The following is a 27,113-nucleotide window of genomic DNA, read 5'->3' as shown; positions in this document are numbered from 1 at the left end:
GGATAACAGTCTGCAGCCATGCCCCAAACCCTCATGTGAAAATGATTTCCTGGGAACTAACCTAGGATTGTGTGGGGGATGGGAAACCTGCACTTCTGCTCTCCCTCTCCCTCTATAGGTCAAAGAAGGAAAGTCATCCAATGTCTCAGTTTGGGGTTTAAATGGGGCTGCTTGTGGAGTGTCTACACTTGAACTGTGCACTGCTCTGGGGACACTCCTAGCAGGTATAGGCTGCATAACCACAACATCCACCCAACATTCCTGGCCCCCTCCCACATCCCCAGAAACCCCCCTCCCCCGTACCTTCATATGAGAAAGCGGCAGGAGGGAAGCTCACTCCCTCCTGCCTATAGGGCTGCGTGTTGCAAATGACAGGGCTTCCCCCTCCCAGTGCACCTTGGGATGCAGTGGGAGGGGCAGAAGGCCCTGATTGGCTCAAAATGACATGGCTAAAAAATGACGTGAAAGAGACTATTAGAGCCAAAAAAACATCCTTTAAAGAATGGAAAAAGGATCCAAATTAAGGGCTTCTTTGGCAAACACTCTAATGTTCATTAATTCCCTATGGACGTTGAAGTAATTACCACAACAGCAGCCACTAGCACAGCTTTGTAAAAGGGGGGAGTAATAAAATAAGGAATAGACATGAGCACTGGCAAGTAAGAGGTAGAAACGTATTTGGACATTGATTAGCCCGCCTACTCCATAGGGCTTTAAACTAGGTAAGTTGGGGGAGGGTACATACTTATATCCCAGAGCAGTAAGAAACCACCCTGAGGAGGCAAGTCGCACTCACACTACCAAGTCTAAGGTAAGTACCAATGATATCCACAATAATTCAGGGAGAAATATCACTGATAATTTAGGAGCCACACTAGCTCGTAAAGGAATCTCTTCACAGATATGGAGGGCTATGTATGTTAATGCACACAGCTTGGGCAATAAAATTCTAGCATTAGAGACTGAGATAACAAACGCCGATCTTGACGTGATAGCGATATCTGAAACCTGGTTCACGGAATCGCATGGGTGGGATATGGTTATACCAGGGTACAACCTACTTCGTTGCGACCGAGAGGGTAAATTGGGAGGAGGAGTAGCACTATACACTAAGGAAAGCATCAAAACCACCAGAATCACAGATGTTAGATACACCGGGGAATCCATATGGGTTAACCTGGCCAGAGGGAATGAAAAATGCCTATACCTTGGGGTGATATATAGACCTCCCAGGCAACAGGAGGACAAAGACATGGAATTAATCGAGGACATAGAGAACATCACACTGCGCGGGGACACAGTAATGCTAGGAGACTTCAACATGCCAGATGCAGATTGGAACACATTCTCCGCGACTACGGGTAGCAGCAAAAGAATATTAACCTCCATAAAGGGTGCACGTCTCAAGCAATTGGTATTGGAGCCCACCAGGGACCAGGCGTTACTAGACCTAGTTCTCACCAACGGAGATAGCATCACGGAAGTCTCAGTAGGAGACACACTGGCCTCCAGCGACCATAATAAAGTATGGCTCAACCTCAAGAAAGGTTTCCCTAAGACAAACACAGCAACAAGGGTTCTCAACTTTAGAGGCACAGACTTCAACCGCATGGGAGATTTTGTCCATCAGGAGCTACATAAACAAGCAATATCTGACAATGTGGAGGATATGTGGTCGTCTCTGAAGTCCATCCTACACGAAGCAACAGACCGATACATAAAGACAGTAAGTAAATGCAGGAGAAACAAAAGACCCCAATGGTTCAGTAAAGAAATTTCAGACCTAGTTAAACAGAAAAAAGACGCATTTATCACCTACAAACATCTAGGCAGGGAGGGGGCGAAGGAGGACTACCTAGACAGATCTAAAGCTGTCAAAACAGCAGTCAGAGAGGCCAAACTCCGAATGGAGGAAGAGCTAGCACGGAAAATTAAGAAAGGGGATAAATCTTTCTTCAGCTATATTAGTGACAGGAAAAGAAACAAAGATGGGATAGTACGCCTGAAGCAATCGGACGGTAACTTTGCGGAATCAGATTCTGAGAAGGCAGAACTACTAAACTAATACTTCTGTTCAGTGTTCACCCGCGAAGCGCCGGGAGCTGGTCCATAGCTGCAGACGGGAGATAACCAGAAAGACCCGTTTCAAGATTTCGAATTTATGCCCAGTAGCGTCTATGACGAACTATCAAGACTCAAAGCCATGGGACCGGATAACCTACACCCCAGAATGCTCAGGGAGTTAAGGAAAGTCCTGGCAGAACCATTATCTGTTCTTTTCAATCTTTCCCTAAGCACAGGAAGGGTCCCTTTGGACTGGAAAACCCCCCAAAGTAATCCCACTCCACAAAAAGGGCTGCAGGACAGAGACAGCAAACTACAGACCAGTGAGTCTCACGTCTATAGTGTGTAAACTCATGGAAACACTGATCAAACAGAATCTTGACACAATCCTAGACGAAGAAAAACTGCGTGATCCACACCAACACGGATTCACCCAGGGTAGATCCTGCCAATCTAATCTGATTAGCTTTATTGACTGGGTTACTAGACAACTGGACGCCAGAGAGTCACTGGACGTGGTATATTTGGACTTCAGTAAAGCATTTGATAGCGTTCCTCATCGAAGATTACTGAACAAGCTGAAATCGATAGGATTAGGAGACACTCTAACTACATGGGTTGGGGATTGGCTGAGCGGTAGACTTCAGAAGGTGGTGGTGAACGGTACCAAATCTGAAGCATCGGACGTGATCAGTGGAGTGCCGCTGGGCTCGGTCCTGGGCCCGATTCTATTTAACTTATTCATAAGAGATATGACGCAAGGACTTAGAGGAAGGGTATCACTGTTCGTTGACGACGCCAAACTTTGCAACATAGTAGGCAAAAGCTTATTACCTGATAATATGACACACGACCTTCTGTTGCTAGAACAATGGTCAACTACTTGGCAGCTAGGCTTCAATGCTAAAAAATGCAAGATAATACACCTGGGTAAGAGAAACCCGCGTAGAACGTATGTACTAAATGGTGAGACCTTGGTTAGGACCACGGCGGAACGCGACCTAGGGGTGATTATTAGTGAGGACATGAAGGTTGCCAATCAAGTGGAGAAGGCTTCCTCCAGGGCAAGACAAATGATGGGGTGTATCCGAAGAGGTTTCGTCAGCAGGAGACCTGAAGTTATGATGCCGTTGTACAGAGCCATGGTGAGGCCTCACTTGGAGTACTGTGTTCAGTTTTGGAGACCACACTACCGAAAGGACGTGCTGAGGATCGAGTCGGTTCAGCGAACGGCCACTAGGATGGTCTTGGGGCTCAAGGATCTCACGTATGAAGATAAGGCCTTAGTGGAGATACTGAATGGATTCTTTGCTTTGCTCTTTATGGGAGAAGATGTAAGAGATCTACCTGAACTGGAAATGGTTTTCAAGGGTGATGAGGCAAAAGAGCTGAAAAAAAACTCAGTGAACCTGGAAAATATACTAAGCCAAACTGATAAATTAAACAGTGATAAATCACCTGGACCAGATGGTTTACATCCCAGGGTACTGAATGAGCTGAAACATGAAATTGCTGATCTGCTGTTAGTGATCTGTAACCTGACACTAAAATAGTCTGTAGTACCTGAAGATTGGAGGGTGGCCAATGTTATGCCAATTTTTAAAAAGGGTTCCAGGGAAGATCAAGGACAAGGGTGTCCACACTTTTTGGGCTTGCAAGCTACTTTTAAAATGACCAAGTCAAAATGATCTACCAACAATAAAAATTTATTTTATTTTTTATTGATATTTAACAATTTCAACAAGATAAAATAAACTTTTGTGCAAGAAATACAGAAAGAAACTCAAATAATTAAGGATTGCTATCTTCCTTAGACCCCAATAACAGGGAGGGCAGATCTTGGTAAAGAGAAGAGAATCATATTTAAGGCCCCCTAAAAATAAGGAAAAGGCTTAACAGGAGGTCCCAATATCCATAAGAGCGCTTCTTAATCTCTCCCAAACATTCACGTCACCAACTTTTTCATATCCAAGAATGTTCTCAGTTGTTCCGGTGCATAGAAGACATATTTAATTCCCAAATACTTAATCATACACTTGCACGGATATGCCAAAAGGAATGAGACACCAATGCTCAGTGCCTCAGATCTCATTGCAAGAAATAGATTCCTTCTTTCTTGTGTTTGGCGAGTTAAATCAGGAAACATCCAAACTTTTTTTTACCATAGAACAATACTTGTGAATTCCGATAAACAATAAAATTTAAAAAAAACAAAGCACACTGTATGCAGAGAAAATGTTAATTATCATTTATATTCCTCAGTAATAACCATACAAAAATAGACAAAAATACTCCCTCCCTTTTTACTAAACCGTGATAGCAGTTTTGAGCACAGGGAGCTGCGCTTAATGCCCCGCACTGCTCTCAACGCTCATAGGCTCCCTGCGCTAAAAACCACTATTGCGGTTTAGTAAAAGGGAGCCATAGTGCAAAATATAGACAGCAGATATCAATTCTCAAAACGAACACATTTTGATCACTAAATTGAAAATAAAATCATTTTTCCTACCTTTGTTGTCTGGTGATTTCATGAGGCTCTGGTTGCACTTTCTTCTTCTGACTGTGCATCCAATCTTTCTTCCCTTCTTTCAGCCTGTATGCTTCCTCTCCTCCAGACCTCATTCCCTCCCCCAACTTATTCTTCCTCTCTCCCTGCCTCCCTTTCTTTTTTTCTCTCATCATGCCTCTTTCTTTCTGTTTCCCTTCTTTCCTTCTGTCTCCCTGCCTGCTCTCTTTTTTTCTTTCTCCCTGCTCTCCCCCAAGCCACTGCTGCCGCCATCGGGGAACAGGCCCCCAAGCCATCGCTGCCCCAAGCCCTCCCTGCTTCCTGCATCGGGCCAACCAGCATTCCTCTTCCCGACGCCAATCGCTGCCTGGCTGGCCCGGAACTTCCTTTCCGATGGCAGAATTGACGTCGGGGAGAGAAAGGCTGATCAGCCCGGTAGATTGTGAAGGCAATGCAAGTCTATCACGGAGCCTGGGATGGGCTCACGATAGACTCACTTTGACTTCGCGATCTACCGTTTGATTGTGATTGACATATTGGGCACCCCTGATCTAGGAAATTACAGACTAGTAAGCCTGATTTCAGTGCTGGGCAAAATAGTGTAAACAATTACAACAAATATAATTGTGGAACATGTAGACAGACATGATAGAATGGGACAGCCAAAGGAAGTCTTACCTCACTAATTTTCTTGACTTCTTTGAAGGTGTGAATAAATATGTGGACAGAGGTGAGCCGGTTGATATAGTATATCTAAATTTTCAGAAATCTTTTGACAAAAGTTCCTCATGAGAGGCTCCTGAAAAAATTAGTCATGGGATAGGAGGCAATGTTCAGTTGGGGATTAGGAATTGATTATCGGACAGAAAATAGAGGCTAGGGTTAAATGGTCATTTTTCTCAATGGAGGAGAGTAAATAGTGGAGTGCCACAGGGATCTGTACTGGTACCAGTGTTGTTTAACTTATTTATAAATGATCTGGAAATTGAAAGGATGAATGAGGTGATTAAATTTGCAGATGATACAAAATTGTTAAAAGTTGTTAAAACACATGCAGATTGTGAAAAATTGCAGGCAGGAAACTTGAAGACTGAGCATCCAAATGGCAGATAAAATTTAATGTGGACAAATGCAAAGTGATGCACATTGGGAAGAATAATCCAAATCATCGTTACCGGATGCTAAGGTCCACCTTGTGGGTCAGCACTTATGAAAGATCTGGGTATCATCATAAACAATATGCTGAAGCCTTCCACCCAATGTGTGACGGCCGCCAAGATGACAAACAGGATGCTAGGAATTATTAGAAAAGAGATGGTTAACAAAACTAAGAATGTTATAATGCCTCTGTATTACTCAATGGTGCGACCTCACCATGAGTATTGCGTTCAATTCGAAAAAGATAAAGCGGCACTAGAAAAAGTTCAAAGAAAAGTGACCAAGATGATAAAGGGGATGGAACTCTTCTCATATGAGGAAAGACTAAAGAGGTTACAGCTCTTCAGCTTGGAAAAGAGATGACTGAGGGGAGCTAGGGTTGAAATCTGCAAAATCCTGCGTAGATCGATTTTTGTATTCCATCAAAAATTACAAAGTCTAGGGAATAATCGATGAAGTTAAGGGAAGATACTTTTAAAACCAATAGGAGGAAATATTTTATCACTCAGACGATGTAGTAAGAGCAGTTAATGTAGTTGGTATTAATCCTTTAATTGGCAGATGGTGAAACAGCTGCTTTACGTAACTTGATGTTGAACGAGAACAACAGTGCCAAGTAAATGGGCATTTGGAGATTCAGATCTCCCATAAGAGCCATAAAAGACACATGTTGCTTCTGAGCAATAATGCCAAATAAAGGGTTGAAAAAGGTTTGGACAAGTTCCTGGAGGAAAAATCCAACGACTGCTATTGAGACGGACATGGGGGAAAGCCACTGCTTGCCCTGTAGCAAGGAATATTGCAACCATTTGGGCAGTGGCGTACCTAGCATATGTGACACCCGGGGCCCATCATTTTTTGTCACCCCCCATTTGTACGAAAAACATGATTTTTAGTAACAAGCCACACGTCACACATGAGTACCTAGGAAAAGTCAGCATCTTACATACTGCAGTGAGCAGTACAACATCATTACACCCATTGTAAAACTAAACAAGCCAGACTAGTACAGATCAATCCTAACAGAAAACCATGTCTTTTGAACACACAGAAAACACCTTCACCTAGTATGGAATATGTAATCATAAACTAACTCCTCCCCCTTTTACAAAACTGTAGTGTTTTTTAGCCATGGTGGTAACAACTCAGACTCTCATAGAATTCTGAGCATCAGAGCTGTTACTACCACGGCCTACACTAAAAAATGCTCTACAGTTTTGTAAAAGGGGAGATAAAATAGAAATATGTAGACAAAGGTTAAATTGAACCACCAAAAAGCTGGACTCTGCATACAATGCAACACCACAGAAACAGCGATGCATGTCTCTTAAAACAACAAAAAAATAAATATAATTTTTTTCTATCTTGTCTTCTCTGGTTTCTGCTTTCCTCATCTTCTTGTCACTCTTCCTTTCATCCACCGTCTACCCTCTCTCTGCCCCTTCTATAAGGCATCTTCTCTCCTTCAATTCCCCTTCCAGAAACTTTATGCCTCCCCCTTCCATCTCTCCCTTCACCCTCATTGGTCTGGAATCCATCTCGTTTTCTCCCCCCCCCCAAGCCCTGGCATCTCTCCCTTCCCCTCCATGGTCTGTTATCTCCTTTCCTTTCCCTCATTCCCATGGACTTGGCATCTCTGGTTCCTCTCCCTTGTCTTCCTTCTCCCTACTTCCCTCTGTCTCCTCAATTGGGTGCTACAGCACCAGCATTTCTCTCTCCCCCTTCCCTTTCCTGCGCAGCAGCAGCATTTCTCCCCACCACTTCCCTGTGTAGCAGCAGCATTTCTCTCCCCCTCTTTCCTGTGTAGCAGCAGCATTTCTCTCCCTCCCCTTCCCTGTGCAGCAGCAACATTTCTCATTCCTGTCCTGTTTAGCAACAGCGTTTCTGACCGTTCCTTGCTGCAGCCAGTTTTCCATTCAAAGCCTCAGGCGTCGACACCTTGCCCAATCCGTGGCTGCATCGAAAGCCTTCTCTCTGACGTCGTGAGAGTTACTTGTGATCTAGATTGGCCACCATGAAGATGGGATACTGGGATAGCTGGACCATTGGTCTGACCCAGTAAGGCTATCCTTGAGTATCTGATTGTAAAACTGCTTAGATAAACCTTGATGGGTGGTATATAAAAACACCTAATGATAATAATAGAGGTCCCACATGTAAGTGAAACTGACACGTTGCCTGCTCGGAACTCCTATTACCACACTATTTTTTCAGTTTCAGGATGATCAGTCAAGGAACAGAAATTGGCTCTGGCTCTGTAGATGATTTATATTTACATCGTTTGAAATGATTGTTTTGTCAGAGTCCATATTAGTAAATGTTTGTCTTTCATATTTCACAAAGTTATACCTATGGTTTTGTGTTAAATGTTAACAGTTACAGGAAGCATTTTATGCTTTGATTGAATTTACAAGATCTTTTGAATGTAAGATGGGGATAGAATAGAATTGATTGGGGACAGGTGGGAATAGGGACTAGCCTAATGTCCAGGTGCTGAATGGGATTTCTGTTCATCTCCGAGCATATAGTGGCTCTAGTGCTTTGGCTATTGGAATCCTGAACCCCGATTGGCTGGGGAGTGCTGGTGACTGGAGGGAGCCACAAATTCCCAGCTGCTGCTTCCTCTCGGGAGTGCTGGATCTGGGCTCTCAGAAGCAGCTTTGCTCTGTCCTCTTCTGCTAGCCCTTTTCACCGTCTTGCACGCCCAGTCAGCTTGTTCACGTTTTCTTCTTTGGATTGCTCAATCCTGCTTCAGTCTGGTCTCAGGCTTTCCTTCCCTGCAGTGTCAGCTCGTGACCTGCAGGTGGCGCCTGTCTCTCGGCAGCAGTCACTGAAGAGAGAGCTCCACAATGCCAGGCTGCAAGGGACTGCGTCGGGCTGCTGCTCTTCAGTCGTCCTTCTAGGCTGGGCAAGTACTGCAAGGTGTCTAAGGTTTCTGGGGGTGGGGGGGGGGAGACCCCGGGGGCTTCATGCTTTCTTGCTTTCTGCCTGCATTTCCCGACCTTCAAAACAGTGGCACATTTTTCAGGACTTTAAATACTTGTTGTAACTTGTGTCCTTTTGGGAGCTGAGGAAATCGATTCCTTGCCCAGTTCCAGAAGTGACAGCTCCAGTGGCTTTTCAGGATGGCCACAATCCCGATTGTCTTGGGCATCTCATGCATTGTAAAGCAGGGTGGTCTCTTCTCGGTGGCTCGTGAGGACTTTGACACATGCTGTCTCAGATCACTTTATCAAAGCATCGTTGGGGGGGGGGGGGGGAGAGAGAGCACATATTTATTGATTTGGATTTCTATTCAGAACAGATTACAAGTTTACATACATGGTAAAGCTTAAGAGCATGGCATTACTTAAGACCTCCTACCTACATAAAATCCAAGCTAGCCCTGTACATCCTCACCCGCCCCCTCCGCTCAGAAATAGAGAAACGCCTATGCATCTCCCCAGGAAGGTCCCTCCTGTCACAAACCGCCCACAAACGCTCCTACAGCTACTTCATCCCCCAACTCTGGAACCAACTCTCTCTACAAATCAGACTACAGAACTCATTGATGACCTTCCGGAAAGCAGTAAAGACCCTCCTCTTCAACTAAACTTCAACCACAGCCTATGCCTCTCCCCCCTAAACCCCCTCTCTCAGTGGCGTACCAAGTGGGGGGCAATCCGCCCCGTGTGCACGGCTTGGGGGGGGGGGGGTTGCACAGCCAGCCAGGTCCAGGTCTTCCTGCCCTTCTTTCCCCCAGCCACGCCGCTACGATCTTACCTCCCCCCACCGACAAGAAGTTTTTCCGACATCAATTCTGACATCGGAGAGGATGTTCCGGGCCAGCCAGGCAGTGATTGGCTTGTTGGCTGGGGGAGGTAGGATCGTAGCGGCGCAGGCTGGGGGAGAGGAAGGGAGAGGCACTTTTTTTTTTCTGCGGCAGGGAGAGCAGGTTGTAGGCAGGCAAGCTGGCTGGCTTTAGCGAGGGAGGGAGATAGGTAGAGAGGCAGGCTGGCTTTGGGGTGGCCAAAATCTGGAAGGTAGTGGGAGGGACATAAGGAGGCACTAGGGGCACCATGGACACAGGACGGAGGCACTGGGGGCACTAAGGACACAGAACAGGGGCACTGGGGGCACCATGGACACAGGACGGAGGCACTGGGGGCACTATGGACACGGGAAGAAGGCACTAGGGGCACTATGGACACAGGACGGAGATACTGTGGGCATTAAGGACACAGGATGGAGGCACTAGGGGTACCATGGACACGGGACGGAGGCACTGGGGGTATTATGGACACAGGACTGGGGCACTGGGGGCACTATGGACACAGGACGGAGGCACTAAGAACATGAGAAGGAGGCACTATGAACTGGGAAGGGGGCACTGGGGACCTTATGAACACAGGAAGGAGGCACTGGGGACACTATGGACACGGGACTGAGGCACTGGGGGCACCATGGACACGGGACAGAGGCACTGAGGGCACTATGGACATGAGATGGAGGCACTGGGGGCACTAAGGACACAGGACGGGGCACTGGGGGCACTATGGACACGGGACGGAAGCACTGGTGGCACTAAGGACACAGGACGGAGGGACTGGGAGCACTAAGGACATGGGAAGGAAGGAGGGAGGGAATAGAAAGGGACCAGTATTGGGCCTGAGTGCAAAAAGAAAGAAATGAAAGAAAGGATACACAGTCAATTAATAGATGCCACCTTTTGATGAAAAAAATAAATGGTCACGTTACCTCTGACTTACTTTCGCTGCAGCAGAGTTGGCAGCTATGCTGAGGTGCGGGAAGGTCCCACGCTGACTCGTCTGCCAGCTCTGCTCCGGAAGAAGTAAGTTACATTGGAGAGGGTGGACCCGGCAGACGCAGTCATTGCGGGACTTTGTCACAACTCCCTGCGTCTGCCGGGTCCACCCCTCCGACGTAACCTACTTCTTCTGGAGCAGAGTCAACAGATGAGTCATCGTGGGACCTTCCAGCATGCGGCTGCTGAGTCTGCTCCAGAGCAAGTACATCGGAGTGGGGTGGACTGGCAGCTGGCAGCTACAATCATCGTGGGACCTTGCTGCCTGAAGGGAGAGAAAGGAGCAGGATTGCTGGAATGGAAGAGTGGTGGAGGGAAAGAAAAGGGGGCAGGGTGGTATGGAAGGGTGGTGTGGATAGAATTGATGTACAGAGAAAGGGGAGAGACATAAGGGGGAAGGATATTGGAGGGAGAGAAAGGGGGCAGATGCTGATTGAAGAGGGGTGGATGGCGAGAGAAAGGGGAGACATTGGATGGTAGTGGGGAGCCTATGGTGGATGGAAGTGCTAATGCAGGGGTGTCCAATGTCGGTCCTCGAGGGCCGCAATCCAGTTGGGTTTTCAGGATTTCCCCAATGAATATGCATGAGATCTATTAGCATACAATGAAAGCAGTGCATGCAAATAGACCTCATGTATATTCATTGGGGAAATCCTGAAAATCCGACTGGACTGCGGCCCTCGAGCACCGACATTGGACACCCCTGTGCTAATGAGAGAGATAAGGGAGCAAATGCAGAAAGGAAATGGGAGGAGAGAAAGAGGGGAGCAGACACTGGATGGAAGTGGACAGAGAGAGGAGAAGGTACTAGATGGAAGGGTTGGAGAAAGAGGGTACATGATGGAAGGAGGGGATAAATAAAAGGAGGGCACATGATGGGGAGAAAAGGATTGAGTTAGGGAAACACTGGAGGGATGAGGGAAAGGTAGACAGTAAAAAAGGGCATTGATGAGAGGGTAGTAAGAACGTAATCTAGACAGATGCAGAAAAGGAAAATGAGGGGAAAAAAGGGGAAAGGGATTGCAGAGGAGAGGTGTGGGAGAGGGAAGGAGAGGAGAGAGATGCCAGACCAATGAGGGTGAAAGGAGAGATGGAAGGGGGAGGCATACAGTTTTTGGAAGGGGCATAGAAGGAGAGAAGATGCCATATAGGGGCAGAGAGATGGCAGACAGTGGATGGAAGGAAGAGAGTTACAAGAAGATGAGGAAAGCAGAAACCACAGAAGACAAAGGTAGAAAAAAAATTTCTATTTATTTATTGCTTTAGGAGACATGTGTCACTGTTTCTGTGGTGCACTGTATGCAGAGTCCAGCTTCTTACTGGTTCAATTTAACCTTTGTCTATGTATTTCTATTTTATCCCCCCTTTTACAAAACTGTGGAGCGTTTTGTAAAAGAATTCTATGAGCGTCAGAGCTGTTACCACTGTGGCTAAAATCCACACTAGAGTTTTGTAAAAGGGGGAGGGGTTAGTTTGTGATGACATATTCCATACTAGGCGAAGGTGTTTTCTGTGTTCTGTGTGTTCGAAAGACATGGTTTTCTGTTAGGATTGACGGTGTAGGATTGATCTGTGCTGGTCTGGCTTGTTTAGTTTTACAATGGGTGTATTGATGTACTGCTCACTGCAATATGTAAGATGCTGCCTTTTCCTAGGTTCTCATGTGTGACATGTAGCTTGTTACTAAAAATCATGTTTTTCGTACAGATGGGGGGGTGCCAAAAAATGATGGGCCCCGGGTGTCTCATATGTTAGGTACGCCACTGCCCTCCCCTCTCCCCTCTCTTCTCCATTCTAATCTTCTACTTAAATGGCTGTATAGTCCTTGTATTGTCCAAATGTACTCCACTGTGAATATTTGCCTGTAAACCGTTCGGAGCTAAAACTCAAAATAAATACAGCAGGGGCTGCTGATGTTATCAGTTTGCTATGACAATAGCCTTCAGATAACTTGATTGAAGTATAAGTGGAGGGTCCTCACCACCTCTTTCAAACCTTGAAGTAATCGGGCCTGAAGCATCAGTGGGGGATGGGCGAGGAGTAATGCCTCCCTATTTCACCAGTCTAATTGGGCATGAAGAACCACTGGGGGGCCACGGAAGTCTTCTTTCACCTGGGGGGGGGGGAACGAGCCTTCTTTGATATGCCCCTTATTCTGCAAGGTAAGCGTTTGCCAGCGATGAAACGGCCGTGCAGAATTGTCTTACCTAAGGCCCAAATTGTGTCCTTCAGTTCTGCATTCTTGTCTTCCAAGGTTCTGTTTATACTTATCTGTCTGCAATGCTAGATTTAACTGTTAGGTGCCCTAAATGCAGAACTCTTAGGGAGGAGAAGGGGCAGCTCAGAGCCATGGCAACTGGGTTCCTTATCACCCCTTCCTTTCCAAAACTTCTGAGTCTGTATTATATATGTGTAAAGCGCTTTGGTTGTACCTCAGAACAAGAAAAGTGAGGCTTTGAATGCTCCATCTCTCAAGCATCGCTCTGGACAATAATATGTCAGCACTTCACCTACTGCTGGCATGCAGGTGCCTGTACTTTGAAAGGGCACGGTTCTGTTGCTGCTCGGGGCACTTTCTGCTATATGGAAATGCAGCTGTGCCGGTCTGACAGGTTCTTCTCTTATGGGACTGGTTTAGTTGTCACTGGTCTGTATATTTGAAAGGGAAAAAGCGAAATGGGTGTATAAGAATTAAGGATCGTTTTCAATCTGCTGCGCTGACATCTTTCAAAAGACTGTCCTCCAGACAGATCCACTTTCAGAACAAAAGGTCATGAGATCTGTGTTTTCCAGTCCATGTGATTCCTGTATTTTTATTCACTTTAATAAATTTAGCCATACTCCATGCCCAAATACACAATATTTCATCTTGCTTACCAGCTCTTAGCACGGACTGAGCAGCCAAGATGGATTTTTCCCCAGCCCCAAGGGAACTAATTTTCCCATCCCGTCCCTGCAAGCTCTGTCCTCATCTGCACAAGGCTCCAACATTTTAAAATCCTAAGACCTTACAGGAATGGGGCAGGGACAGGGAAATTGAGTTCCTGCAGAGATGGGGAAAATTTGTCCAATGAAGACCTGTGTGGCCCAGCAGTCTCACTCATTATTCCTTTTACTTGCTAAGGGCGTGATAAATGCATCCATTATATTCTATAGACGCGTTAGCGTTTAGTATGCACTAAATTAGCTAGCATGCTTTAGTGAAAGAGGGGGTAAGTTTCTTGATAAGAGGTCCTCTCACCCCCCCCCCCCACACACACACAGAAAGACCTGCACTCAGATGATATCAGTGTGATATAAAATACACATATTTGCTCTTGACCCATCTTATAACAGCAGAACCTGGAGCGATTATTGCAGCATCATTTACTTAGGATCCTTCAAAAAAACCATTCTAAGACTCAGAGTTATTCAGAATTCAGCAGTTCGACTGATTTTTGGGCTGAAGAAATGGCAACATATAAGTCCCTATTATCAAAAACTTAATTGGCTGCCCCTGGAAGCCCGAGTTCTGTTTAAATTTTTCTGTCTTTGTTACAAATCAATATTTAATCTGGATAGTTCTATTAGGCTCACACGTAGAATTCATCTGTTCACCCATCCTACCTATCCTTCAGGAAATCTCTCAAATCATACCTCTGTGATAAATTTCTCTAACTTCCTCCCTCCTGACCAAACTACTAAACTCAACCCCGTCTCCCTCCCTTCCTTCTCTTTTCTCTCCCTTCTCACCTATTTACCTCATCTCCCCCGGTTTTTCCTATCCCCTTTCTGCACTCCCTTGTAATTGTTATTGGATTATTTTGTAATTGCTACTGGTTATATTATACACTTGATAACTAAATCTCTGTATCTTTGCTGTATATGTAGGGGGAGGGGGGGCACTATACACCAGAGAAGGCATCAAAACTATGAGAATCACAGATGTCAAGTACACCAGGGAATCCCTCTGGGTTAACCTGGTCAGAGGCAATGAAAAATGCCTGTACCTTGGTGTAATATACAGACCTCCAAGACAGCAGGAAGACAAGGACACTGCATTAATCAACGACATTGAGAATATCACCTTATGGGGGGATACGGTACTGCTAGGGGATTTCAATATGCCAATGCAGATTGGAACGCACTTTCAGCATCTAGCAGCGGCAGCAGAAGGCTATTGTCCTCCATAAGGGGAGCACGACTCAAGCAATTGGTGTTGGAGCCTACTAGGGCCCAGGTGATACTGGATCTGGTACTCACCAACGGAGAAAGCGTCTCAGAGGTCTCGGTAGGCGATAAGCTAGCCTCCAGCGACCACAACATGATATGGTTCAACCTCAAAAAGGGTTTCTCTAGATCAAGCAAGACAAAAAGTACTCAACTTTCGAGGCACGGACTTTAAACGCATGGGAGATTTTGTCTGTCAGGCACTGCAACACCAAGCGGTGACCAATGATGTGGAGGCTATGTGGTCAACCTTGAAATTTACTCTACACACAGCAACAAACCACTACATAAAATCGGTAAGTAAACAGCGAAGAAACAAGAGACCTCAATGGTTCACCGCAGAGATATCAGATCTCGTCAAAGACAAGAAGCGAGCATTCATTTCCTATAAACGTTCAGAGGAAAAAGAGGCTAGAACAAAATATATGGCCAAGTCAGCAGCTGTCAAACTGGCAGTCAAAGAGGCCAAGCTTCGAGTAGAAGAAAGAAAACTTAGCAAAGAACATCAAAAAGGGGGACAAATCTTTCTTCAAGTATATTAGTGACAGAAAAAGAAACACGTCGTGTACTTGGACTTCAGTAAAGCTTTTGACAGCATCCCCCCACCGTAGACTATTGAACAAAATGAAATCAATGGGATTAGGTGTAACACTAACTGCATGGGTCAACGACTGACTGAGCGGTAGACTTCAGAGGGTGTTGGTTAACGGTACCCTCTCTAAAACGTCGAAGGTGACCAGTGGAGTGCCGCAGGGCTCGGTCCTGGGTCCGATCCTTTTCAACATATTCATAGGAGACCTGACGCAGGGGCTTCAAGGTAAAATAGCATTATTCGCCGATGATGCCAAATTATGTAACACTGTAAGTAAAAATGAGTTGTCCGACAGCATGAAGCAAGACCTGCTTTTACTGGAACATTTGTCCACGACCTGGCAGCTGGGCTTCAACGTGAAAAAATGCAAGATCATGCACCTTGGCAACAATAATCCGTGCAGAACATAGAAACATAGAAATTGACGGCAGAAAAGGGCCACAGCCCATCGAGTCTGCCCATACCAATGACCCACTCCCTGACTTTTACTCCCCTATAATAGAAACAACTCCCCTATAATAGAAACATACACACTGAATGGCGAGACCTTGGCTAGGACTGCAGCAGAGAGGGATTTAGGGGTGATCATTAGTGGAGACATGAAAACAGCCATTCAAGTGGAAAAGGCTTCATCCAAGGCTAGACAAATGCTGGGTTGTATCCGTAGAAGCTTTGTTAGCCGGAAGCCGGAGGTCATAATGCCATTGTACAGAACCATGGTGAGACCTCATCTAGAGTACTGTGTGCAATTCTGGAGGCCACACTACCGTAAAGATGTGCTGAGAGTTGAGTCGGTTCAGCACATGGCCACCAGGATGATCTTGGGGCTCAAAGATTTCTCATACGAGGACAGGCTGCACAAATTGTGGCTATACTCTCTCGAAGAGTGTAGGGAGAGGGGAGGCATGATTGAGACATTTAAGTACATCACTGGTCGCATAGAGGTGGAAAACGACATTTTCTTTCTCAAAGGTCCCTCGGCCACAAGAGGACATCCGCTGAAAATCAGGGGCGGGAAATTTCATGGGGATACCAGGAAGTACTTCTTCACAGAAAGAGTGGTAGGCCATTAGAACGAACTCCCGGAGCAGGTGATCGCGGCCAGCAGCATACAAGATTTTAAGAAAAATTGGGATGCCCACGTCGGATCTCTACGAGGGTAGTGTAGAGGTGAGTGACCCCTTGGAGGGTAGTTTGGGGAGGGTTAATAGAGTGGGCAGACTTGATGGACTATGGCCCTTTTCTGCTGTCATCTTTCTATGTTTCTAGTCTCTTCTCCTGTAAACCACTCTGAACTGTTTTGTGGTATTGCGGTATATAAAAATAAAGTTGTTATTATTTATCCGACAATTAAGGCCTGTCACTACAAAAGATTCCTAGACAGAACGCTCGCCTTCCAGGCAGGCAAATGGAACGATTGGCTGGGTAAAATCATCACGCATTCCTCATCCTACCTCAATTTTAGAAAATCTGTAAAAACGAATCTATTTAATCGAATTGTAACCTAAGAATTTTTATAAACTTTCCTTTTCTTCCTTTCTGTAAGCTTGTATTCGATGACTTTGTATTGTGACCACTTCGCTGTTTGTCCAGCTCCTTTCATTGTAAACTGCCTCGAATCATCATGACTTATATTTGATAACAATATAGTGTAAACCAGTGTTTTTCAACCTTTTTACACCTAGGGATCGGCAGAAATAAAAGAATTATTCTGTGGACCAGCGGTTGAAGAACACTGGGCTAAGTCGTGGGCCAGACTCCGCCCATCTCTACCCAATCTTCACCCCAGACCCCGCCCCCATAATAGTACTAATTGTACCTTGCACGTCCCGTGCCTCATCTGGAAGCCTTCCCTCTGATGTTGCAACGTTGCAACGTCAGAGAGAAGGCTTCCGGTTCAGGCGCAGGATGCTCGTAGGAGCCACTACCCATGGCTTTGTGCACTGAATCAGTTAGGAAGAGGGAACTGGCTCGAAGATAACTCCACATCGATCGCACCATGGACCGGCAGTTGAAGAACACTGTTTTGGGCCTGATGCACGTGTTGGCCCTGTGGACCGGCAGGAAATTTCTGTGGACCAGCACTGGTCCATGGACCGGTGGTTGAAGAACACTGGTGTAAACTCTTCGCTGATTGTCCAGCACATCTTGTTGTAAACCGCCTCGAAGGTTCATGACTTTGGTGTTATATAAGAATAAAATTATTTTTATTATTATCCTCCTCCCTGTCTCGTTGGATTGCAACCTTGGGGTGATCTTTGACTCTTCCCTCTCCTTCTCTGCTCAGATCTAACAAACCGCCAAATCCTGTCGCTTCTTCTTCTTCTATAATATTACCAAAATCCATCCTCTTCTCTCTGAACACACTACCAAAACACTTGTCCACGCTCTCATCACCTCGCGCTTAGACTACTGCAACGTCCTCTCTCGGGCCTTCCACACACACATCTATCACCTCTTCAATCCATTCAAAATTCTGCTGCACGACTCATATTCCGTGAGAGCCGCTATTCTCACATTACCCCTCTCCCCAAGTCACTTCATTGGCTCCCCGTCCATTTCTGAATACAGTTTAAACTTCTCTTGCTGACTTACAAGTACATATGCTCTGAAACCTCCAATATCTCTCCTCACTTATCTCCCCCTATGCTTCCTCCCTCCCCCGTGATCCCCGCTCATCGGGCAAGCCCCTCTTATCTGTACCCTTCTCTTCCACTGCCAACTCCAGACTCCGTCCCTTCTTTTTTTGCGGCGTCATATGCCTGAAACAGGCTGCCTGAATCAATACGTCGTGCTCCGTCCCTGGCAGTGTTCAAATCCAAGCTAAAGGCCCACTTTTTTGAAACTGCCTTCAACTCTTTACTCCCCCTCACTGCTGTCAAATACCTAGACCCACTATAACCTCCCCAACCCTGAAATGTCCTGTCTAAATTAGATAGTAAGCTCTTCTGAGCAGGGACTGTCTACTGTTTGTTAAAATGTTCAGCGCTGCGTACGCCTTTCAGCACCATAGAAATAATAAATAGTAGCAGTAATAGCTGTCATATAGCCTAAAGTTCACAGGCCTAATCATTGCTCTCTGCCCCAGCTGCTGCTAAATTACCCTTGTAATACTCAGGTGTTTGGGACTGTGGAAAGAAATGGAAAGCAGAAACACTTAAGTGCATGAGATACAGCTGCCACTCAGCCTGCCTTCCTCCAGGGCGGACGACTCACTGACTCACTTGCACAAGAGTCAAAGTCTCCTGTCAACACAGCTTCTCTAAAAGCTGGTTCTAGGCCAAGGTTACTGTGGGGCTGGGTAGACTTTAAGGCCATTATGTTTCTAAATGGCTGGTAATTGTCTTTGGGTCGTAGCAGGTGGCCAGGTGCATTTAGGCTCTCCTGTGCCCCTGTCCCAGCTCCATAGCTCTTATTCTCCTCGCTCCCTGGCAAGTGGTGGCCCATATCTGGCAATAAGAACACAACAGGACGATGTACTCCACAAATCACAAGGCAGCAGAGGTGGCCAAAAGGAAGGATGGACAACCAGGAAACACCAACAAGCTTTTTATTACAAAACTGATCCAATTTGATTGGGTTTCAGCAGAAACACCTGTATCAGGGTCATACAGTTTCCTAAGAGGTATGTAGAAAACAAGCTCCATGACAGTGTGTTTGCTCTTTACCATTCAGGAACATGAAAAGCGTAGTTGGTTTTAAGAAAGGTTTGGACACGTTCCTGGAGGAAAAGTCCACAGTCTGTTATTGAGAGAGACATAGGGGTAGCCACTGCTTGCCCTGGATTGGTAGCATGGAGTGTTGCTGCTCTTTGGGTTTTGGTCAGGTACTAGGGATATGGATTGACCACTGGGCTTGATGGACCATTGGTCTATCCCAGTAAGGCTATTCTTATGTTAGGAAAAGTCAGGAGAGCTCAATTAATCCTGTGAAATTTGCAATCCTTTGTGGCAACACAAGTCCAAAGAGCATCCCAAAGTGAAAGCTTGCTCTTTCTTGCTGGTCCTTCCTTTCTGTTGGCCACCTCTACTGTAGTTGCTTTTAAGTAATGATCTCATCCCTCAGCCCTGTCTACAGAGGTCTTCAGTGGGAAAGTCTTCTTAAATCTTGGGAAAGTGGGCTGTAAGCTATTCTTTGCACCCTTTGGGCCGATTTTGCATTCTTGACAGTATCTGAAGCATGTAGTATACTTTCTGCTGTGTAAAAACTTTTAGCTATAAATTGGTCAAACTCTGCAGCAATTCCAATAAATTAAACAAGATGTGAGGCCATAAAAAGTTTGGCTTAACTTATTTATTTATTTAAAAATTTACATACCATATATTAACTGCAATCATAACAGGTTAAACACAGTTGCAAAGCAGCACTTGTAAAAAAGGAAAAGACCCCCCCCCCTAAAAACCTAACACAGGCAAATGCTAACAAGCAATTGAGTTTTCAGCATTTTCTTAAAATTCATCCTCCCAGCCCAGTATCACAAAATTCCAGGCAACGCATTGCAAAGTTTAGCGCCTGCCACAGACGGCATCGTTGCACCAATCCTAACATGAGAAATTGACTCTTTTCTGATCTCAGACACCTTCGAGGCTGAATCTTCACCTGTCAGCTACTGTGTGGTTCTGCTTAATTGAGCACTGCCCCTGAGGTACCACAAGGGAGAGTAGATATTTGGAGGTGGGAGAACCTAGGGAAGCCCTGTGCATTAGAGGTAACTGGTTTTTAAACCTGAAAGCCATGCCTGTTTCTAAAGGCTAGACATCCTCCAATTTCTGTGCTGAACAATGTCCCCGTCCCCCCCAATTCACACTGGAGGAGTAAAATCAGCTCATATTATTAACACACCACGATGTCTTACAGTTGTACTTATCGAGAAAGATATGCCCAGCCAGGTGCACTTGGGGGTCAATAACCGATGGAGCCAGTTAGAAGGGGCTGCTTCATTCCTTTCGAAGCGAGTTTTCTGCTTGGGAAAGAAAGCTCCTTTCATGATATAATTGTGTGCAGTTCCAGCTGCCTTTTCACCTCCCAGAGAGAGGTGGGGGAGAATGAAAAACCTGAGCAGTGTGATTGGAAGAGATGGTGCCATTCAGGCAGCCCAGCGAAACAAAGCATTACTAGGAAGGCCAGAAACCCCTGTGGAACCGGATCCACAGCTCCCGTGCTTTCACAGTGCCATTCCCTGCAGCCATATGAGCCGGCCTCGCCCATGCCATTCATGGACAAAATCAGGCTCTCAGTGCCTTCCACCTTTTAATGAGAGCTGGTAAAGAGAATCACGAGCAGAACTGCAGAGTTGATCGCTCGCTTTACTCAAGGCAAGTTACAGTAATATATCAAAATTCATCAGTTGCATTATGAGTAAATAAAACACAATATATTACACTCATGTAATAATAAGCACATCTGAGAAGCTGAAAGCTATACTATTGATAGTTTCACTCCCAGCAGGGCCTCCCAAGGCGGACAGGTTGCAGTGGAGATGTCAGACTAGCAGATGGGCTGTGTTGGAGGTGGAGGATTGCGTATAGCAACTTTGAACATCTACTAGGAATATGTTTCCAGAATTTCACTGATTGATACATAAAAGATTTCTGCCCCTAAAAGACAGAAACAAGAACAAGAGCCATCTAAACACTTAAATACAAGACAACACGTTTTAAATATTGTGTGTGCTTTCACAAGTAACCAGTATATAAGCAGATGGCTTCCCTTAGTGGAAGTGCTGTGGGTGTAGAGTATAAGGCCCTGTGTAGGAGAGAAAAGGTTAGAATGGCCACACTTGGTTGGGCCAAGAAATAAAAGATTTGAAGTCCAAGCACCTTAGAAGAGTATCTTTGCTCTGTAAATCTTCCTGGATAGGTGCTTGTTACAGGTTTCCGGATCTCGCTGCGTCTTGTCAGGTAGAAACCGACGTTTCAGCTACCATGCTGTGGCTTTCTTCAGGGTAGGCTCTGAAGTCTGCAGTGTGACTTTGTAAATAGTGGGTTCATTGACCTGATTGGGAACCTGCAACAAGCAAAATGCCAGCTGCGTCAATAGGGTTAGTTCTCAAAGACTGAGCGACTGGACTTGGGCGAGGGAAGGACTGAAAAGTAGAAGTAATGGGATTTTTTAAAACCCACTGGCCCAGGTCAGTTATTAGACTACAGAGAAACAGCTGTTCTCATATTTATGTATCGGGGCCAAAGGTCCTAAACAACCCAGTTTTCGAAGACTTTTTAAACCAAGGTCTCTAGAGAGATTACCCATTCAAGAGGGAGGGGATTGCCTTCCATGCCTGAGATCTTGTCATATTTGGAACAAGCGTATGAAAGAAGCTGCTTGATTAAATTGAAAGTGAGGTTCCTGGGGATGGCTGAAATTGGACACCAAACAGGGGTCAAGTATGGCTGGTGCATGGGTGTTGGTCAGGCGGACACCCCTAGGACAAGTTCCCCCTTGAATCTTCTTCCAACCCAGCATGGTCTTTGTTTTGTCAGCACCCCAGCTTCACCCAAATGTATTTGCCCTCACTTCAAAGCGTCTCTTTCCTGCCCAGCGCAATCTCCATCCAGCATCCAATCTCGTGCGCTCTCTTTCATATCCCCTATATCTATCCAGAATTTACTCCTCTTTTTGGCTGCTGCCAGTAGACCCCAAGTACTGAACATGTCTGGGTTGACATATCCAAGAAGTACCAATTCACAACTTTGAAACTGTGTCTTCAAAATTGTGGTGTGTAGTCTCAAAGGTCTACAGATTTTTTACTATCCTCAAATTCTAGATGACTGTTTGCTTCACCTAAAGAAAGAACCAGCCCTGATTATAATAATTCAACCTGCTAATTACCAAAGCTTATATCAGGCTCAGCAAATCATTGACACTGAGATATTTCTTTAATTGATATAAGTGATGTGACTGAGGAAAAGGCACAGATGTCATCCATATGGTTTTTACTTTTCAATAATAAGGGAGTAGAAATAAAGATGAATAAAAAACATAAGGGAATACATTTCTGTTGGGCTAGCTTTTGAGCCTTCTCACACTTTTCCTAGGGTCAGAACAGGAAAGCTGAATCAGAAAAACACCCCAATGGGAAGGGGAAAAGTATCTGATGGGAGAAGTTTAGAGAATGACATGGAGGCAAGTCTGTCCCTGTCCTCATGTGTACAAGCTGGCCCTTATGAGGGGAACAAATTATCTGTGGATTTAAAGAAGCAAAGAAACATACGGTGTGTATGTTCAAGAAGTAACTCCAGCTGCATTAGGCTTTTGCCTAGAGTCGACTGATATTAGATGAATGGAATCTCAGCTAGACTATTGCAAAGATTTACACTGGAGTATTTAATATGTTTTAGTGTGATATTTGAGGTTTGATTGTTCCCCGCTCTAGAGAAGGGCGAGTTACAAATAAACTATATGGCCCAGAGACTGTTTTTGGTATTTAAACTTAGAAGGCTCCATGCTGGGCTTCTACCCTCTTTTCCAGCATAGTAAACTGTGCTCCCTGGCAGGGATTAAGCCAGGCATTACTATGTTGGACATGTTCTGGGTTTTCCTAGAACATGGCTTTAGTGCTGCTTCCCGTTATTACTGCGGAAGGACAGACTGGATGGGCCATTTGGCCTTTATCTGCCATTATCACTTTTCTCCCATTTTTTCATGCATCAACATGTCTTCATAATATTCATGCAAGAGTCTTAAGGGCGGCTTCTCCCATAGCCTTTCAACATGCCAAACGTTCTACTTGCATTGAGATAGAAGAAAAGTCGGTGGGAGAGGACACTCGACCCCTTCTTTGCAGCTTCCCACTGCTAGAGACCTTGGGGCTGATACAGCATTAAGATGAGGTATTTATAGAAATGTGAAACATAAGAATAGCCCTACTGGGTCGGGCCAGGCGTGGGCAACTCCGGTCCTCAAAGGCCGGAATCCAGTCGGGTTTTCAGGATTTCCACAGTGAATATGCATGCCATCTATTTGCATGCATTGCTTTCAATGCATATTCATTGGGGAAATCCTGAAAACCCAATTGGATTCTGGCCCTCGAGTTGCCCACCCCTGATCTAGCCCAATATCCTGTTTCCAACAGTGGACAAATATTAGAACTAAGCAGCAGATTTAAAACAAACTGGAGAAAATATTTCTTTACTCATCATGTAATTAAACTCTACCATTTATTGCCAGAGGATTTGATGAAATCAGTTAGCATAGCGGGGTTTAAAAAAGGTTTGGATAATTTCCTAAAAGGGAAGTCCATAGGTCATTATTGAGATGGCTTGGGGGAAATCCACTGCTTATTCCTAGGAGAAGCAGCATAGAATCAGTTTTACTACTTGGGATCTAGCTAGGCGCTTGGGACCTGGGTGGGCCACGGTTGGAAACAGGATACTGGGCTTGATGAACCTTCAGTCTTATGTTTTAGAATATCCAAGTAATTCAGCTAACGATATGTATGAAGAGGGCAGAGGAAAGACCTGGAATTCTGATGATAAAGACTTATTTCAATGACTCACTAAATGTAGGAAAGATATTGTGTGAAGTTCCTCTGAGACCTGCCAGTGTTTCTTTGTTGCTATTAATGTACCTTAATACTATGGGGAGTCCCTATTAAACACTCTAATGTCCCAGGGATAGCCCGGTCTCTTACATTATTGTAAACTGCCCTGAACTCATTAGGCTAATGGGGTTATAAGTCAGAAATATACTGTAATATAAACAGACTCTTTATTTTTTTACATTTTAAAGCCACTCGTTTTGTTCTGTTACCATTAGCAGGAGCCATCAGCCACTTCAGCCTCATTACAAGATGAGCTTCTTCACACAAATGGCTATTTCCGCTCCAACAACCTCCCTTTTCCATTGTTCTAGAGGTTAATTCTTTGTCCTCTTTTTCTAGGCCTTAAGAGCTGTAGCCCAGGTGCGGTTTGTGATGGCTGAAGACTTTGACTGTGGCCATTTCTGTGGCCCCTGCTTTGTTGGCTTCCACAGTTGCCAGTGGATAGACAGCAAGAAAGCCAGAGTAAGCAAGGTATGAAATCAGGATTCCCAATTGATCTGGACTGCCACATGCTGGGGTTACCTTATTGCATGTAAAGAGCATGGGTGGCTGTTCTGATTTGCCCACAGCCTGTTTAATGGATACACAAACAACCTGTATCAGCAGGACTTTCTGCCAACAGAGGCAGGCTGTCCACCAATGAACTTGAAAAGGAGTCTGTTAACCCAGGAAGGTTGTATGCTCCAATAGCAGAAGATTTACCCCTTAGACACAAACATTGGCTGCTCCTCTGAAGTCAGGCCCAGTCTGTGAGGAAATCCCCCACACAAATGCCTCAGGTGTCTAGCAAAAGGAGATATAGGCTGCAAACCAGGCATGTTGTGTCCCATTACCAACACTGGGAAGCTGTGTTCTCCAGCATAGAGAGAGAGACCGATTGTAGCCTTGACATCGGCTGCAGGGATGATTACTGCCTCTTCCTGCATCTCTCGGAGCCTTGACTCCGGTAGATAGAGCTTTTCATAGGATCACAAAGACCAAATCCGGTGCAAATTAGAAGGCGCAGGCATCACCGAACTCATAATTAAAACAAACAAAATAATGCAGGAGAGGCAGATTTTTCGTTGTAGAATTATTTCTTTTATTTGTTTTCTGTTCTCCCCAATGAGCTCAGAATGGGTTACAATTTTTTGGATTGGTTGAAATTTGCTTGCCCGTCCTTACACAGCTAACCATCATCAGTTAAAAAAATGACAATAAAACGATGAATGTCTTACAATTGGCTTAATTCTCTGCTTACACTTACTTCACTAAATCACCATCTATCACATTAAGCGCAGTCTCATATATTTATAGACTATGGTTGTACGTAGGTGAGATGAAATGTCAGCATTACCATTAGGGGACATCCTTGAGGCAAAACATGTCGGGTGAAACTAGTCCTCAGTTGACATTTCACAAACGGCACTCAAATAAGTGAAAGAATTAGGAAAGTGATAAGAACAAGGACATTTTGGTCCAAGAAATGTGAACAACTGAAATGTAAAAGTTTTTCAAAATAAAACAGTACTAGAGCTGGTCAATGAGGGGTGAAAACAATTATTGCAAATGCAATGCTTAAGTAGTCTCTAAATATATGAAGCTGCACTTAAAACAATTAAGACATGTGTTGCTTTATTTCCCTTTTCTAAACGGGAAGATATTTTAGGAAATCATGGACATGGATGTTGTACATGAATGATTTTTAAAATCAAGGGAAACTGCAGTAGCCAAACTGTGGTGGCCTCTTTTTCATGTGAGGCCTGGGCCTGAGGCTCCCTGAAGGCCCTGTTTCTGAAACTTGCTACCTCTTCTGGAGTTACTATAGATTTTGACTCCTTCAGATTTCAGTTACTATGGGGGGGGGAGGGGGGGAGAAATCAACTGCTCCAGTCTCTTGAGCATCTCTCTGACAGGATGAAGTTGCTGAGCCTTTTTCTTCTTTGACAGGGTTGTGATGGATTCTGGTTCACTCTCACTGTCTTCACCTTCCTTTTCACCCTGGCGTGGCTTTACATCCTACTCATCACACTGAATGACTTCCACAACTTCAATGAGTAAGTCAAGCTCCCTCGTCTGCAGTGGGGCAACGATCGTCCACTAGCTCTAGGGCTCATTTTCAGCCACAGGACAGCCTTGCTTCCTCCCTGCCGTACCTTTCTACCTTCACCACATCTCCCCTTCTGCCCCTCTCTTTCGCTTTTCCTGGCCGTTCTAGCATTTTCAGTTCCACACTCCTCCTCCCTGCTCGTGCTCTCTCCTTCCATCCACATTTATCTTCCCTACCTTCTGTGTTCTTCTCTTCCCTCTCTTCCATGGCTGCCTCTTCTGCAGTGCACACATATAACCATTATAGAACCACTTTTGCCTAGTGCTCTTTTCTCCATTTTGACTGACTTCTTTGCACAAAAACAGGCAAATATTCCGGAACCATGGCGTGTGGATGGACTGGTCCCTTATTTTCCTCATACTGGCTTCCACCCTGGTGACTTACTCATCTCTGCTTTTGGTAAGTACATCTCAAAGAGAGTTTCATTCTCAGCAGAGCAACAAACGCTGTACCCAAATGAGGCAAATAACTAGCTAAACTGGAGGCTTAAAAAGTTGGGGAACAGCAGTAGGTATTAGCTATGTAACTAATCAACTAAACGTGAAAATTCAATTATTCAAGGAACATAATTTGGTTAAAACTTTTATTAGTAAATTGGAGACTGATGGGCGAGGGTATTTTTCAAAGGATCTTCCTGTTTCTTCAGTCCCTGTGATACCAAACAATGATTGCGCCTTTGTGGGCCCTATAAAGCCTCTTACAAACAGGTGTGTCTCTCAGTGGGTCCTACACAGACTCTACACCTCTGGGATGTCTGACTTTGAATTTATCTTTGGACTGATGTGGCTGTATATCGGTGAAATGTGCCTATCAGGATCCAGAACTGTATAATACACATATATAAAAGACATTACGAGGGTGGTTTGACAAGTTTTTAGTAAAAGAGCAAGTTAAACAACGTGGTCTCCATCGAAGGCCATACACTTAGGGGGAAATTCTACAGCCAGCGTCGATAGGTGCCCTGCCAATGGTCAGAAAAGGCAGAGTTGAAACGCCTTCTGACGCCTAAATAAAAGGCTGCTGGAATCGAGGCAGCTGAAATGTAAGCCTGGGAAACTGCAGCAGAAATTCCCTCCTCTCCCATCCAAGTTTGGGTGCCAGTTATAGACTCGCAGCTTTGGGAAGCTAATGGGGATGGGGGAATTACCCTGC

At 45.1% G+C, this 27,113-nt stretch overlaps 1 protein-coding gene across 8 annotated transcripts in view; it reads left to right on the top strand.

Moving 5' to 3' along the window:
- Nucleotides 1-8,520: 8,520 nt before the first annotated feature.
- Nucleotides 8,521-27,113, top strand: part of GDPD2 (glycerophosphodiester phosphodiesterase domain containing 2) — a 70,557-nt gene continuing 51,964 nt past the window's right edge. For 4 of the 8 annotated variants that reach the window (XR_004539561.1, XR_004539560.1, XM_033945661.1 and 1 more), the window contains exons 1-4: nt 8,521-8,636; nt 24,212-24,343; nt 25,802-25,908; nt 26,267-26,360. Coding sequence is in view for 6 of the 8 variants with exons in the window: in XM_033945661.1 (XP_033801552.1) it covers nt 24,245-24,343; nt 25,802-25,908; nt 26,267-26,360 (300 nt within the window). In the remaining 2 variants the exon portion in view is untranslated. Of the gene's footprint in view, nt 8,651-11,744; nt 11,764-18,659; nt 18,959-22,525; nt 22,545-24,211; nt 24,344-25,801; nt 25,909-26,266; nt 26,361-27,113 lie in introns of those variants that run through there. The other 4 variants (XM_033945663.1, XM_033945665.1, XM_033945664.1 and 1 more) reach the window with 4 other exon arrangements.

This window comes from Geotrypetes seraphini, chromosome 5 (assembly GCF_902459505.1).
Source record: "Geotrypetes seraphini chromosome 5, aGeoSer1.1, whole genome shotgun sequence".
NCBI lineage: Eukaryota > Metazoa > Chordata > Amphibia > Gymnophiona > Dermophiidae > Geotrypetes > Geotrypetes seraphini.
The sequence above is the reverse complement of the archived record's forward strand: the minus strand, read 5'-3'. Positions and strand labels throughout refer to the sequence as shown.